We start from the raw sequence: 15,688 nt of genomic DNA, 5'->3' as shown, positions 1-15,688 counted from the left end.
GTATCACTTTAAAAGGGTCCCTTTTGGGGGGGAAAAATGGTTTGATTTATATGTAGGCTTTCTGTTGCATGAAAATTCACTGGAACATTCTTGCTTAGGGCTGACTTCACACAAGGGCAATTTTTTACAGCAGAAATAATTTCTATTGTGTACTTTGTACTTTGAGCATTTGGCATGTTTTGCTAGATGCCATTGCAATGGGAAGCCATGATAGGTGACAAAGGGTTTTTTTTGGAATGTCTTTAATGGGATATAAGAATAGCAGTTACTCATGATGTGCTGTATTTTTTTTTTTACTTGGAAGTACAGGTAATACTTATGTAAGAAGACCATCTTGGATGAAAGCAGCCTTGTAAAAATACCTTTTCATAAGTTACATTGAATTGTAATGATAAATTTTGCAAGCTTGGCAGTTTGAGAATTGTCATGTAGCACTCATTGGTTAAATCGGGGATGGAAAATCTACAGCCTCTATTGCAATGTGACACCCAAAATTTAAAGACTCCAGAATTATTTTGCCCCCAAATGGTTCATAGTGCCCTACCTTTGTGGGTTTGTGCTTTGGGGGGGGGGAATTCACCCTCCTTTTTAGGTCCTAACAGGCAATAAATACCTAGTCATTTCCTTTTTACAAGAAAAAGGGCCAATCTGGGCCTTAGAAAAATACACCACATCTGAAATTGTGAAAAATGGCCCATGGCATTCACCCCTGAAGGCTGCTGTGAGACCCTGGAGGGAATTTTTTTGTTAGACCCCCTCAGCGGTCTTTTTCTTTTGCTCAGAGTGCCAACTTCTTTCTCTTTCCCAACAGATCTCAATGGGGTAGACCTGACACCTGTGCAGGACACCCCAGTTGCTTCAAGGAAAGAGGACACATACATTCATTTCAGTGTGGATATTGAAATTCAGAGACACATTGAAAAATTAACAAAAGGTATGTATGATTCAGAGCTGCAGATCATATCTAGGTATGACCAACATATCCAAGCTAAGAAGTAAGAAACTGTCTCAGCCTGAGGGCCATATTTGCTCTAACATAACCCATCAGGGATTTCATCTGTGATAAAAACCAAATGTAGATTCAGTAATTTCTTCTTCTTCTCCCTTCCACTTAACTACGTAGTTAGTTTTCCTACATAGTCATTGCTGGGCTGGGAAATGAGATGTCTCTGGTTTCCAGAGGAGGTACAATATGTTTTGGAGAGTTGTCAACCCAAATACCACCTCCCACCACCACCATCACCCCCCCCCAAAAAAATCAGAGGAGCCCTTTGGCATTTAGTCTTTGAAAAATGTCTCATTTGTGCTGGAACAGGGTGTGTATGTCCAAAGGGACCATGGGTTGTAGTACCTGCTTCTGCTTTATCTCCTTTGCAGAGACTTAAAATCTGGAGTTGAGAGTAGAGACATTTCTTTGTCATGTCTTCGTGGTAACTTGACAAATATTTCTAAAAATAGCTCAGTATATTTTTATATATATTAGAAGATGCCATCATTGCTGATGGACAGCTTTGAGTGAAGCTTGTAAAGACTCTGACATTGTGATTTGCCAAATGTTGCTTAGACTGATTTCCTCTCTTCTTCAGGTGCAGCTATTTTCTTTGAATTTAAACACTATAAGCCTAAGAAGAGGTTCACCAGCACCAAATGTTTTGCCTTCATGGAAATGGATGAAATTAAACCTGGACCAATTGTTATAGAACTGTGAGTTATCATTGTGTATCTCTTCTGCATTCAGATCCTCTCTAATACAAATATCTTGTAATAAAAGGGTCTGTGTGGTAGTTCCATGCTAACCTGGAGATTGCTATCCAGAGGGTAATAGACTGAAAAAGATGCTTACCTATCTTCTCTGAAGGCAGAGGAATATTTTTCTCTTTACTGGTACTTCTCTGCAGTGCAGACTGGAATTTTCACTTGCATAGACTCATGTAGATGTTCTGACTTTCCTTTAGTCACTGTCTCTTAAACACTATCCTGAACAAATGAATTGCATATAGGAGGTTTGGAAATTGTTTCTTTGAATTAAAAGGTCAGAATATCATGGCCAGAGATAAGGTTATGTGCTTGTGTAGTTTGTAAACTAAACAGAAGTGATTTAAAAAAACAACAACACAAGAGCCTGTGTTTTTTTAAAGTGAAAATAACTTCCATACCCATTGATACTGACATACAGTGCAATCTGAAGCAGCTCTACTCAGAAAAATGTGCCACTGCATTCAGTGAGACATAGGTCCAAAACCCACAGCAGAAATAATCCAGATTGAGACTGCTTTAACTGCTCTGGCTGAATGCTATGGAATTCTGGGAATTATAGTTTATTGTGGTTCCAGAGCTCTCTGACAGAGAATGTTTATTTAACATTTCACAAAACTACACTTCCCAGAATTCCATAGCACTCAGCCAGGGCAGCTAAAGCAGGCTCAAACTGGATTATTTTTGCAGTGTGTTTTGGACCCCAATGCTGCTTTTAATATTCTAATATGTTTTCCCCAGTAACATTAATTTGCTACTACAGGTTCAATCTCCCTTATTTGAAATTCTGGGTTCCAGATGTATTTTGAATTTTTCAATTTTTCAGTTTGCACATACATAATGAAATACATCAGAACCTTGGTATTGACTACTGCTTGGTTCCAGGACCCCCTATGGATACCAAATCTGTGGATGTTCTAATACAATGGCATATTAAAATGGCATCCCTTATATCAAATGGTAAAATCAAAGCTCGCTTTTTGGATATTTTTTAAAACACATTTCTAAGCTGTGAATGGTTGAATCTGTGGATTCAGAATCCATGGATACTGAGGGCCATCTGTATGTTGGAAATGGGATCCAAGTCTAAACATGATATTCATTTATGTTTTGTGTACTCCTCATACACATGACTTGAAGATAATGTTATACATAATATTTTTAATATTATTGTGCATGAAACAAAATTTGTGTACACTGAACTATCTGGTGTCACTGTCTCAGTCACTGATTTTGGAGTACAGTGGTGCCTCGGGTTACGAAATTAATTCGTAACGCGGCCGCTTTCGTAACCCGAAAAGCCTTCGTAAGCCGAATTGCCATAGGCGCTAATGGGGAAAAGCCGCGATTCCGTGCGAAAAAGCCGAAAAAAGCACCAAAAGTTTTTTCGTAACCCGAAAAAACATTCGTAACCCGAAACAATAATTCCCTATGGGATTTTTTCGTATCCCGAAAATTTCGTAACCTGGGTATTTCGTATCCCGAGGTACCACTGTATTTCAGAATTCCAGATAAAGGATGCTCAACCTGTAAATGAAGCACAGGGTTGCCAAACCAGGGCAGAGGTCAAGGCTTGGTTGGATACATTGATTGGTTTGGATTGGATAGGATGATGATTTTGTAGCTTGTTTCTTGATGAAAACAAAGTCTAGCTTCTCCATAACCTTGTTAAGTTGGATGCCAATATTAAACTTTTAATAGGCCAGACAATGAAGAGTGCTCCCACTTTTACATCTGTTCTCTCAATGTTTATTTGACCAAATACATTTTGAGACAAGATGCTCTATAATACTTGATTTGTGTTTGCTAAGCAGCATTAAAATCACTTGTGACAATTTAATGATTACAGGTACAAAAAACCAACTGACTTCAAGAGGAAGAAACTTCAGTTACTGACCAAGAAGCCACTTTATCTTCACCTTCATCAAACACTGCACAAAGAGTGACTTGTGAACTGAACTGCTTGCCACGAAATCATACTAGCTGCCTATGTAGCACTCAACCTCCCGGAGGTAGGAGGAATGGCTGCATTTTACCCAGCTGGTCAAGGGGACCATCAGGATGCTGCACAGCAATGGATCAGCAGCTATGCCGCAGTACTGAAGTCCAGTTTTCTTTGGAATGTATATTTTTTATCACAGATGTTCCAAAGTGTGTTGTGAATTTTTCCTAATTGGACTGGTTGTGTGAGTTCAGTTTTGTAATTCAGTTTCACACCCGTATCAGAATCCTTAACTAAAGTGGTTGGGAAGTCATCGTCTGCCTAACCTGATACAGCAATAAAAATGTGCCAGTATCAATTTTTTAATTCTCTCACTGTTTAACTCTTTCTAATCTGCATCTTTCCCACCAGTGGATTGGTAAGAATATGAACTCTCTCTACATAGGCATTTAAGTTTAAATATCATAGAAGAGTATTTCATCATGAAGAGACTCTGCATTAGAATACTGCATAGATTGAACATATAATATCTATTGGCTCATAGAAAGTTCTTTCTGAAATAGCATCTGCTTTTCTAATTCTGAGATTTTATTTAGCTCTACTAAAGACCTTTGGTTACCTCTTCCTGAAAAGAAACCATAATAATGTTTAGTCCAAAGATATAGCTGTGTTAGTCTGGAAAATCAGTATGCAAAGGGATCGTGTAGCATCTTTGAGACTAACTGAAAGAAGCTGGTAGCTTGAGCCTATTTACTCAGAGGAATGGGATGGAGTCTATGACAACAGTTTCCACCATAATTGTAATTATAGTTGTGTCAGAATGGTTGGTAAGAGTGTAGTTGGGAGGAGGCTTGGAAACTTCATTAGGAAGGTTTTAAACTGAGTCACACAGAGGATGGAAACAGTATTCCAGCATGCAGGGAATATCAAGCACTGCAAACAATAACCTCAATGATACACGGAGAATTGGGGCATTAGTATGTGAACTCACCTGTAGGCAGGGGAAAAAATAAGCATTTGGAGAGAATGACCCACGATCTTAAATGTCTCTACACTAAAACACAGATCACGGGTAATGAACAAGATGTAATGGCAAACTCCCTCTGAACAAAAACTCCCTCAGTCAAGAAAACTCTGTGATAGCTTCACCTCTTTAGGATTGCCACAAGTTGGAAATGACATGAAGACACAACAACAATAAACTTGAACTCAACACAGGAAAGCTAGTGCAGGCTGAATCTCCTTTATCCAGAATTCCAAAATCTGAAATATTCCAAAACATGGATGGCTGAGATAATGCTACCTTTGCTTCCGGACATGCACAAACTTGGGTTCATGCACAAAATTATTAATGTGTATAAAATTACCTTCAGCCTATGTGTATAAGACATATACAAAACCTAAATGAATTTCATGTTTAGACTTGAGTTTCATTTCCAAGATATTATATATATAGAAGTATTCCAACATCTGAAACTCTCCAAATTCCAGAACACTTTGGTTCCAAGCCTTTCAGTTAAGAGAAACTCACACTTTGTTTTATCACAAAGTGATAACAAACCTGGGGGATTGAGTCTCTCAATTGGAGTATAGTAACGGGATGGGGGGGGGTATAATCTATTCTTAAGAAACAGACCAAAGTGGAAAGGACATGCAGTAGCCTTACATGTCAACAATGTATATACCTGTGAGAGGATACATGACTTAAAAGCATGAAAAACAGGTTGCGAGAATTTGGGTAAAAAAAAAAAGGGAGAATGTAACTGTGAGTATCTTATAGAACCCCAAGACAGACAGAAGACTTAGATTATGCCTTCCTAGAACAAATATCCATAGATTCAAAAAAGAGGCCTTCAATGAACATTTTAACCATTCTGATACTTGTTCAAAGTCAAACTGTGCCAAGAATTTAAGGCCCAACAAATACACCACTTGCTGTGGTGACAATTTCCTTTTTTTTAAAAGTGGAAGAAGGGAACTGACTTTGTTGGATTTCATATTCATGAGCAGAAAATATCTGGCTAATGGAATAGTGGCATCCTTGGGTGGGAGTGATCATCTACTCTTGGGATTTGTTATACAGAGGAAAGAGAAAGCCAGATATGCACTTTAAACTCAATTTCACTAAGCTTAACAAAATACTGGGTGAGATCCCATTGCCAGAAGTGCTCAAAGGGAAGAGAGTTCACGAATGGGAATTTCCGAAAGGTGAAATATTGAAGGCACAATTGCAAACAAATCCAAGAAATGAAGTGAGATTTAAAAGGGCCATGGGCTAGAAATGGAATAAGGGGGAAATTGCCAAGGAGGAATGCAAATAGCCAATAATTGCAGGAAGAAAATCATCCATGCGCTCATCAAAAACTCCATCCTGGAGGGAAGTGACTAGAGGGATGGCTCAGAATTCTGTCCAGGGCCAAGGGCCATTGAACAGATGTATTTTGTATTGTTTGTTTGATTTTATACCCCACCTTTCCCATGGTATGGGATCTAAGGCAGGTTTATAAATTAGATCAAGGACCTCAAAATTGATTTTTTTTCTGCAAAAAAAAAAGTCCCAAACCGTTCTGTAGATGAGTTGTGGAAGATACAGTATTTACACCACATCTGGAACACACACACACACAGGGCATCATAGGTGAAACAATTTTTGTAAAAAAATTGAACATTGTTTTTTGTGGGTTTTTCAGGCTGTGATTTGAACATTTATTTCCAGCAAAATGGGCACAGGAGATATTTCCACATTTTGCCCCCTCCCCAGGACAATTTAGGTCAAGGAGAGGCCTGAAACACAGTGCTTTCCACTCACTTTGTTTTTAAAAAAGTCCTTGAATGGACCTAAAATGACCCAAGGCCCAGAAACATGGTGAAAATGCCTCATGTTCGCTAGAGGTTGCATGACAACACTGGGGTGAGGTGGAGGCAAAACAAAGTGAATTATTATTATTATTATTATTATTATTATTATTATTATTATTATTATTACGGAGGTGGCCCTCCCAAGTTTTCCTAAGGGGCTAATGTGGCAAATGCTCATCTACAGTTGCCCACTCCTGATTTAGATGCTGGATTTCTGTCATTTGATTAGCTCTAGTATTAAAATGTGTATCTGCTTTCCCAACCATGCATAATTTGAAAAAATAAACCCTATTCAAGCCTCTACTGTGTAGGACTGAGGTAGAAAACCTGTGACCCTCCAGATGGCTCTTGGATTTCATTTATCATCAGCCTCAGGAAACGTGGCCAGGAATGATGAAAACTGCAATCCAGTGTCAGGAAGACTACAGGCTTCCTTCTGGTTTAGGAGAAAATTGCAATCCTATGGAATTAGCCTTTCTTGCACACAAAGTACTCTCCCTTGATCCTCTTGAGGTTCTAAAAGGTCTACACTATTTTTGAGAATAGTACACGGACTGCAATTTATTCATTATATTTATTTGTATCCCCACCTTTCTCCCAATATAGGGACTCAAGGCAGCTAACAAGAAATGTAAAATAATAAAATTTAAAAGAAATAATATTCAAAATGGGACTATCTTGTAAATTTATATAAAACTATTGCCTTGTTTTTATTTTCAGTTTTTATTAACACAGTTGATCTTTAGGCTTCTTGTATTCTAAATGATTTAGTGGGCTAGCCACCTTTATTGGGCACACTAGCCGTTCAGTCCCTATCATTCTGTATGGCATTAAGAATTTTAGTGTTTCCTTGAGTCTCATTTACTGTTAGATTCACTGCTAACCCATTTTTTTTTTACCACCATAATGTTAAATAGCCACAAACATGCACTGCCCCTTACTTTTCAATAAATGTAGTGCAAGTAAGGGCATTTTGCCATTTCCGCCATTTTCAGTAAAAATGGTCAATTTACTCCTACCCCACTGCTTGCTATTAAGTCTTGACCCATAAAATAAGTTTCTCTTATCCTTTAACTGCTAAAATTTTTATTGCAAATAAGCTAGTTATTCATGCAAATAAGCTAGTAAAATGTGGGCTAGTCAATGCAACTGTTAGGTGGATTTGTAATTAGTTGACCAGTCAAATCCAAAGAGTGTTCAGCAATGGCTCCTCTTCATCCTGGAGAGAAGTGACTAGTGGAGTGCCACAAGGTTCTGTCCTGGGCCCCGTGCTATTCAACATCTTTATCAATGACTTGGGTGAAAGAATAGAGGGCATGGTTATCAAATTTACAGATGACATCTAATTAGGAGGAGGAGCTAATACCCCAGAGGACAGGATCAAAATTTAAAATGACCTTAATAAATTAGAAAGCTGGGCCAAAACTAACAAAATGAACTTCAACAGGGAGAAATGTACGATACTGCACTTAGGCAGAAAAAAATAAATGCAGTGATATAGGATGGGGGACACCTGGCTTAACAAGACATGTGAAAGGGATCTAGGAGTGCTAGTAGGCCACAAGTTGAACATGAGTCAACAGTGTGATGCAGCAGCTAAAAAGGCCAATATGATTCTAGCCTGCATCAATAGAAGCATAGCGTCTAGATCAGTGATGGTGAACCTTTTACAGACCGAGTGCCCAAGTTGCAACCCAGAACCCACTTCTTTATTGCAAAGTGCCACATCTCTCTGGCTTTCTACTAAGAAACTCTGGCAAACTCTGTGCTAGGGTGACAGCATGTGTGTCCACAGAGAGAGCTCTGAGTGCCACCTCTGGCACGCATGCCATAGGTTCGCCATCACTGGTCTAGATCAAGAGAAGTAATAGTGCCAGTCTATTCTGCTTTGGTCAGGCCTCACCTGAAATACTGTGTCCCATTCTATGCACCACAATTCAAAAAAGATGTGGACAAGCTGGAGTGTGTCCAGAGTAGGGCAACTAAAATGGTGAAGGGGCTGGAAACCATGCCATATGAGGAGACACTTAGGGAGCTGGGTATGTTTATCCTGGAGAAGAGATGGTTAAAAGATATGATAGCCCTGTTTAAGTATTTGAAGGGATGTCATATTGAGGATTGAGAAAGCTTGTTTTCTGATGCTCCGGAGAACAGGACACAAAACAATGGTTGCAAACTACAGGAAAAGGGATTCCACCTAGGCATTAAGAGGTACTTCCTGACAGTAAGAGCTGTTCAGCCATAGAACACACTCCCTCAGAGTGGTAGCAGCCTCCTTTAGAGGTCTTTAAACAGAGGCAGGATGGCACTTTGACGGGAGCACTTTGATTGAGAGTTCTTGCATGGCAGAAGGTTGGACTGGAGAGCCCTTGAGGTCTCTTCCAACTCTATGATTCCATGATTCCTCAAATGCCTTTTTTTAGACTAGCTTTTAGCACAGAGTTGCCAGATCCTTGTCTCAACTTGTGCCATGTATTTGCATGCTACAGCAAGACTCCACATTTTCCTTGGGGAAAGTGCTGCATTGTCTTTCAGTGTAGGATAGATGCAGATGATCTACCACACAGAATAATCTGATGCCCTGGTGGCACAGTGGTTACCGTAAATGCCTGTACTGCAGCCACTCACTTACAAACCATAAGGTTGCGAGTTCTATACTAGCCAAGGGCTCAGGCTTGACTCAGGCCTCCAACCTTCTGAGGTCGCTTAAATAAGTACCCAGCTTGTTGGGGGCAATTAGCTTACAATCGTAACCTGCTTAGAGACTGCTTAGGTGGTATGAAGCAGTATATAAATGAAGCTGCTATTGCTATCTTGTAATACTCCTACCCAAAATGAACAATTTAACTATAAAAATGCTAAAAATCCAGAAAATTATTCATGACCTACGTTAGGAATTGAACTGTCCATTCAAGCATGAAGTATACCCCTCCCCCAGCCAGTAATATTTTCAGTTTTCTGAAAGAGTACAAAACTCATGGCTACCATTCAGGGACAAACTATAAGGCACAGATGCACCATTTAAAGGCTGTTTAGTCATTTGTAAGATGTGATGCTTCAACAGACTGTGTCCATGTGTGTTAGCTATGCTGTCTCCATAGGCAGAGTCAAAAGCCTGAACCGAAAAGCTTTTGTTTTGTAGGAAGCCTCTTTACCCAACTGCAAGCCCATTTTAAAGCAAAATACAACAAAATCCACAATCTACAATACAGTGATACACTTATTGGTCCATCTCCAAAAGCATAAATTATTGCCCTTTGTCCCTAGGGTTCAAGAGGAGTAATCTTTGTCTGCAGAGATCCCTCAGTATCATTTTATCTGACAACAAAGTAACATCTGAAACAAAATGTAGGTCTGTAACATCATTACTTTTCTTCTCCCATATGATTTTTAAAATTTTTGCTTGATGAAGAGGCCAGTGAAGCTTTGAATGTTTGTATGATTTATTTTATATTTTGGAGTTGGCCCAATAAAGTTATTGCTGTGTGGTGGATTTTGCTGCATGGCCAACATGGCCAAATGCACGAAGAGCATTTGTATGTTTGCAGAGTTCTGCTGAAACCTGCCATTATCTGTGCAAATGTGAGGGAACTAAAAAAGGTATGGAGTAAGTTTTCCCCTGCACATATTATTCAACATGTTTTGTAAATGGCTAAATAGGACTATACAATATTGACTAAAGCATTTACAGTAGATTAAAAAGAAACTGACAATTTTATCTGAAGGGAAGCCATCTATTGAATCCTTTAAAGTGGATAACTGTGGTGAATCTGGGGCCCAGTTTTGGCCCTCTGAATGGCATTGCAGGCTTCATTTCATCCTACCACCAAATTTTGGTGGCTCATGACAATCAAAAAGTCTTTTGGGTTTTGTTTGTTTGGGGGGGGAAGTATTTTTGTGCTAGAACAAAGTATATAATCTTCTGAGGGCAACTGAATTTCCTCAAGTTTTATGAGAGTGCAGTTGTTTTATAAAGACATGAAAATGCTCTTTTTTGGAGCTATGCCTACGCACAACATGGGCAACTTGCAGTCCTGGGCTCAATTTTAAAGGCCCTCTGCAGGTGATCTGTCCATTTGCTGAGGGTCATTGGGCTGTTTAGTTTTGGTTCTGTCCCAACCAACTGCTCATATGTAGGCCTGAACAGATTTACCCTGAGGGAGTGCAACATTTGCAGGAAAGTGTTTCTCCATCCCAGTGCAGTCACATGTGTATCACTGCTCCCAAAAATCTAACCAGAGGATTCTTAATAGTGCTCCATTCATAGTCCTTTAGCTCAGTCTAGTACAATCGAGCCCTTAGTATCTGTTGTGGTTTGGTTCCAGGACCCTGCTGTGGATAACAAAATCCATGGATGCTTGAGTCCCATTAAATACAATGGCATATTAAAATGGTGTCTCTTATATAAAATGGCAAAAATCAAGGTTTGCCTTTTGGTATTTATATTTTTTAAAAAAATTCAAGCTGTGGATGCTTGAAGCCATGGATAAGGAGGGCCAACTGTATGCTACTGTAAAGTAATTACCAAATTATTCAGTGTACAATAGAACCATTTCTGATTTTTTTGACTCAGCAGTTGAATCTGCTTTTCATAAGGTAGACAAGGTTTCATTATGTCTGTTGGAATTTTCTAAGCAAGAGCTCTCTAAATCACATCCTTTTGTACTCCTGTCTCATAAAAATCCACTAAGTCACTTACTAGACAAAATTTGTTCTTCAAATGTAGCAAAAAAGGATCTTACTCTCTTTATTAGTAGATGTGACCTTTGAGTACAGTGTAGTCTGCCTCTGGTCTTTCCACCAGATGTTTTTAAAAGATCTGCATTAGAACCCTTATGTAAACCACTTTTCTACAGTCACTGTAGGCTATAAAGTGAAGGGGTAGCATTTCTTATTGAAGGTATTTCCACAGGAAATGTTCAGGTTATAATTTTGAAATCATTCACCAACTGGTTACATAAGGCTACATTAATTAAAAACTAACCACACAGGTATTTTTGTATATTGCACGTTGAGAGCTGTGGGTCGGCCACAGCTGTTGAAGCAGGCTTCAGAGTCATCACAAGAAAATTATAGTTGCATCCCAAGAGGATGAGCAAGTCCTGATTTAAAGGTGATCAAAATGCACATTGCTAGAGAAATTATTTCTGGAAAAGAAAAAAAAAAGCTACACTGAAACCAAGTCTAAAGAAGAACCAGCTGGTCCTGCTGAAGCCACTGAAATCCTCACCACAGGAAACATGGTAGAGATCAGTTCACAAATCCAAAGTCATGGTTTTTGTTCAGGATGATGTGCTGAGTCCCGTGAGCTAGCTGGGGAGGGAGGACAGGGAAGACCTCCTTGGTGGTCACTGGGTCCTGGAGGTGGCAAGTCTTTGACGGAGGAAGGGGGATAGTCCCTTAATCCTTGTGGAGGTAGCCGTGGACCTGGAAGAAAATCTCTTGGAGGAGGAGGCCGGAAAGGAGGTGGGCCACGGAGATATCCCCTGTGTTCAGGAGGAGGAACTGGACCATGTGGGAAGTCTCTCATTCCAAATGGAGGACCAGGTGGATAGTCTCTTGGAAGGGGTGGTGGAGGGCCACCACGTACTGGATGAAAAAGCAAGAAGAACAGTGAACTTTGTACTCATTAAAAGCAAGTTATCCTAGATTACCCTTTTGGCAGAAAAACAACAAGAGGTATGAAATCACATGGTTTTCAACAAGCTTTTATATGTACAGATAAGCGTTCAAAACTAGGCAATAACAATTCACTAGCAGAGAATGTAATGAATGTGTTCTCTTGTCACTTCCCAGCTATAAATAGTGCATTCCTATTCTTGAAAAGCTATCCTATTTATTCAAGTTATATTTAGCTGGGATAATTCAACAAACTAAACAAAATCCCATGTTTCTTCATTATCCAACCCTTAAAATTTCTTCAGGAGGCAGAAATACTAAAAACCAGAGACTTTTATGCATTAAAAGGGAAGGGGGGGGGATCTAGCAGCATCTTTGAGACTGATTGACCTGTTTTAGCATGAACTTATTTGGATATCAATCTATTTCTTCAGATGCTCTAATAAGAGTTCTCCCTCCTTTTTCTCTTTTATGTTGTAACAGACTAACACAGCTATTTCTCTGAAAAATGGCCTTTAATGGGCAACTTAAGGATGAAAAAAAGATTTTGGAGCTGGCACTGCCATCAAAATTATTCACCAATTGTTTTCAGCACAATGTAATATACAGCAATCCTACCTAGAGGAAGGGGAGGAGGTCGAGGTCCATAGGGTGCCCGAGGTGGGGGTCCAAATCGAACTGGAGGTGGCAAAGGTCCTGCAGATGTCATCATGGGACCCCCCCGGGAAGGGTGGTGGGCCTTTAGGACCTATGTTAACCTGTACAAGATTGCAGTGTTAGCTTTATAGACACATCTGTGGAATTTCTGACTTAAAAGTACTTTGAAATGCAATGCTTGTTAGCTGTTGGATTTCCAAATTAAATTTCACTGCACACATTTTTCTTCTCCTTAATGTTATGGCTTCAAGCATTAAACAGGTCCCATCCTAAAAAGATCTTTCAGTTGTATTACAAACCTGAGCAACCTCAACTGTTAAAAATCTGAAATATTTCTACAAAAGAAATATTTGTATATTCCTTTAAAATAGTAAGAAACCCAAACAGATAAGTAGCTTCACCACACAGAAAACAAGTACCCAAGGGATTATAAAAATTTCAAGAGTTAGAAACCACCATAGAGTTATTTTTTCGCAAAGCAACTCAATTATGTTGTTCTGAAGGCTACTGGCTTTTCCAAAGGCAGTTATGAGATATTAGCTGTCCCAACAGTGCATGTTACAAATTAAGAAGCCAGAGAATGAGGGGTGCAATTTCAAATAAGCTTTGTAACAGACATTTTGTGCAGAGACAGGAAGCACCATGCTCCTAACTTACACTCTCTCTCAAACCAGGGAGAAGCAAAAGCACCACTCCCAGCCTTTTCGTACTCACTGCAGTTGCTTCAGCAGATGAAGGCGGGGCATCAGAAACACAAGGGGCCTCATGTTCTTTGGGAGGGTTTTGCTTTTATTTTCCCCCCAGGAACATAAGGAAAATGACATGACAGACAAAACAAAACATGAGACATAAGTAAAATATAATATGGCATACACAATGGAGGTAATAAAGCAAAGATGCTGCCCAGTGTCATCTTCACAGAAGAAATTGAGCTCTGTACTCCTTACTTACCATTCCATCCAGGCCAGTAGAAGGAGAGGATGTTCTTGGCCCACAGTTAACTAGGGCTGCTACAGAAGGGCCAAGATCTAGAAAGAAGAGAGGGAAACAGTTTATTTTACACTGTTTTTGGAAGTGTTCGTACATTCTTTCAGTTGCACAGCTGCAACCTTTGGTCTCTCACCTGGAGCAGACATTCTTCCAGATAGCTCAGGATGCCTTCTTGGGACTGGAGGGCCATCAACCATAGCAGCATCTAAAGAAGATTGAACGTAAACTTTGGTAAATAATTTTTGCAGCACAGTTTAGAGACTAGGATCATACTCTCTGTTTATTTATACACACACACACACACACAAAGAAATATATATCCTCTTTAAAAAGAGTTGCTCAAAGTGGCTCACAAAATGGAAAAACAATCCATCAGTAAAAATTCAGTTACTAGATTAAAACCAGCACTGAAAATCAAGAGCACACAGCCAAAACAACTGACCAATACATTTTAATCAAGCAACAGACTCAAAACAAGAATTAAAAGCTTATTTAAAGCCAAATGCCTTCAATTGCTTGTGGAACATCGAAGGACAGGTTGCATACCTGTAACGGTATTTCTTCGAGTGGTCATCTGCGAATACATACAAATGGGTTGTACTGCGCCTGTGCAGTGCTGCTTGGAAAACTTCGAGAATCACTGGGCAAAGTTAACTTTGCAACTTTTTGGCGGTAGCTCTGCCCATCCCTTATAAGTCCCCTGCGTTCCCACTCTTTCCCCAGTTCCAAATTTACGCCATGTGAGCGACATGAGAATGAGCCAATGAAGAGCAGGACACTGAGGGGAGGACGGGCGGGATTTGTATGTACTCGCAGATGACCACTCAAAGAAATACCGTTACAGGTATGCAACCTGTCCTTCTTCTTCGTGGTCTCTGCGAATCATATAAATGGGTTGAGACTGACAAGCTTAGGTCAGTGGCGGAGGGAGTGTCATGACACCAAAGTAAGGTTCAAATAAAGCTGTGTTTATTACACAATAAAATCACTGAACCCAAGAACTGTGTCAATTGTATTCTGTACTTCAACAAATAGTACTTTAACCTGTTCAAGTAAAAGGCACATAATAACATATTAGGTCATGCAAGACCTATGTAAACCATGAGAATGCTGTAAACAAGCCAATTTGGGCCAAAAACATCAATTTCAAGAACATGTAAACAATGGAAATGCAGTACAATCCATGTAAACCTGAAACCAACACTGCCCTCCCAAAGGCTGCGTCCCGTTTGGCCCTGGTGTCCAGCCTGTAATGTTTGATGAAAGTCAAAGGCTAGGGCCAAACAGCAGCTTTACAGACATCCTCCAAGTGGACCCCAGTCAAGAATGCAGAGGATGCCGCTACCGCCCTAGTTGCATGAGACTGAACCCTGGCCGGGAGAGGCCTGCCCAATAGTTCATAGCAGAGATGGATGGTACCAGCCACCCACTTCGAAAGTCTCTGCGTTGACACAGGCAGTCCCTTCTTCGGTTCCAAGTAGCATTGAAAAAGTCTCTTGGAACGGCTTGAACCCACATTCCTGTCCAAATAGGCTAAGGCCCTCCGAACATCCAAGGTATGCAGGCTATGTTCAGCATCAGTGGTAGGGTTTGAGGCCAGGGTTGGCAAAATAATGTCCTGGCACATGTGAAATGCAGACACCACCTTAGGCAAAAAGGTAATGTCGGTACGGAGAACAACCTTATCCCTATGGAACCTTAGGAAAGGCTGGTCCCTCCACAAGGCACAGAGTTCGCCCACACGGCGGGCAGAGGTGATGGCCAAAAGGAAGGTAGTCTTCCAAGACAAGAGTCTCAAGTCAGTCGTGGCCATGGGTTCAAAAGGCTTGGATTGCAAGGCAGGCAGCACAGCGTCCAAGCTCCAAG

At 40.1% G+C, this 15,688-nt stretch overlaps 2 protein-coding genes across 7 annotated transcripts in view; one reads left to right on the top strand and one right to left on the bottom strand.

Annotated features, from left to right (window-relative positions):
• The window catches only part of AIDA (axin interactor, dorsalization associated), a 35,313-nt gene extending 31,258 nt beyond the window's left edge, over positions 1–4,055 (top strand). For all 6 annotated transcript variants that reach the window (XM_042469641.1, XM_042469617.1, XM_042469634.1 and 3 more), the window contains 3 exons: positions 812–934; positions 1,587–1,704; positions 3,605–4,055. In XM_042469641.1, coding sequence (XP_042325575.1) covers positions 812–934; positions 1,587–1,704; positions 3,605–3,701 — 338 coding nt within the window. In that variant the 3' untranslated portion in view covers positions 3,702–4,055. The remainder of the gene's footprint in view (positions 1–811; positions 935–1,586; positions 1,705–3,604) is intronic.
• Positions 4,056–11,279: 7,224 nt separating this feature from the next.
• The window catches only part of MIA3 (MIA SH3 domain ER export factor 3), a 52,608-nt gene continuing 48,199 nt past the window's right edge, over positions 11,280–15,688 (bottom strand). The window contains 6 exon segments of the mRNA XM_042449065.1: positions 11,280–12,145; positions 12,794–12,896; positions 12,898–12,933; positions 13,547–13,618; positions 13,784–13,860; positions 13,956–14,027. Of these exon segments, the coding sequence (XP_042304999.1) occupies positions 11,826–12,145; positions 12,794–12,896; positions 12,898–12,933; positions 13,547–13,618; positions 13,784–13,860; positions 13,956–14,027 (680 nt within the window). The 3' untranslated portion in view covers positions 11,280–11,825.

The sequence above is a fragment of the Sceloporus undulatus genome, chromosome 1, assembly GCF_019175285.1.
Source record: "Sceloporus undulatus isolate JIND9_A2432 ecotype Alabama chromosome 1, SceUnd_v1.1, whole genome shotgun sequence".
Taxonomy (NCBI): Eukaryota; Metazoa; Chordata; class Lepidosauria; order Squamata; family Phrynosomatidae; genus Sceloporus; species Sceloporus undulatus.
This window is presented reverse-complemented; position numbering and strand designations above follow the sequence as displayed.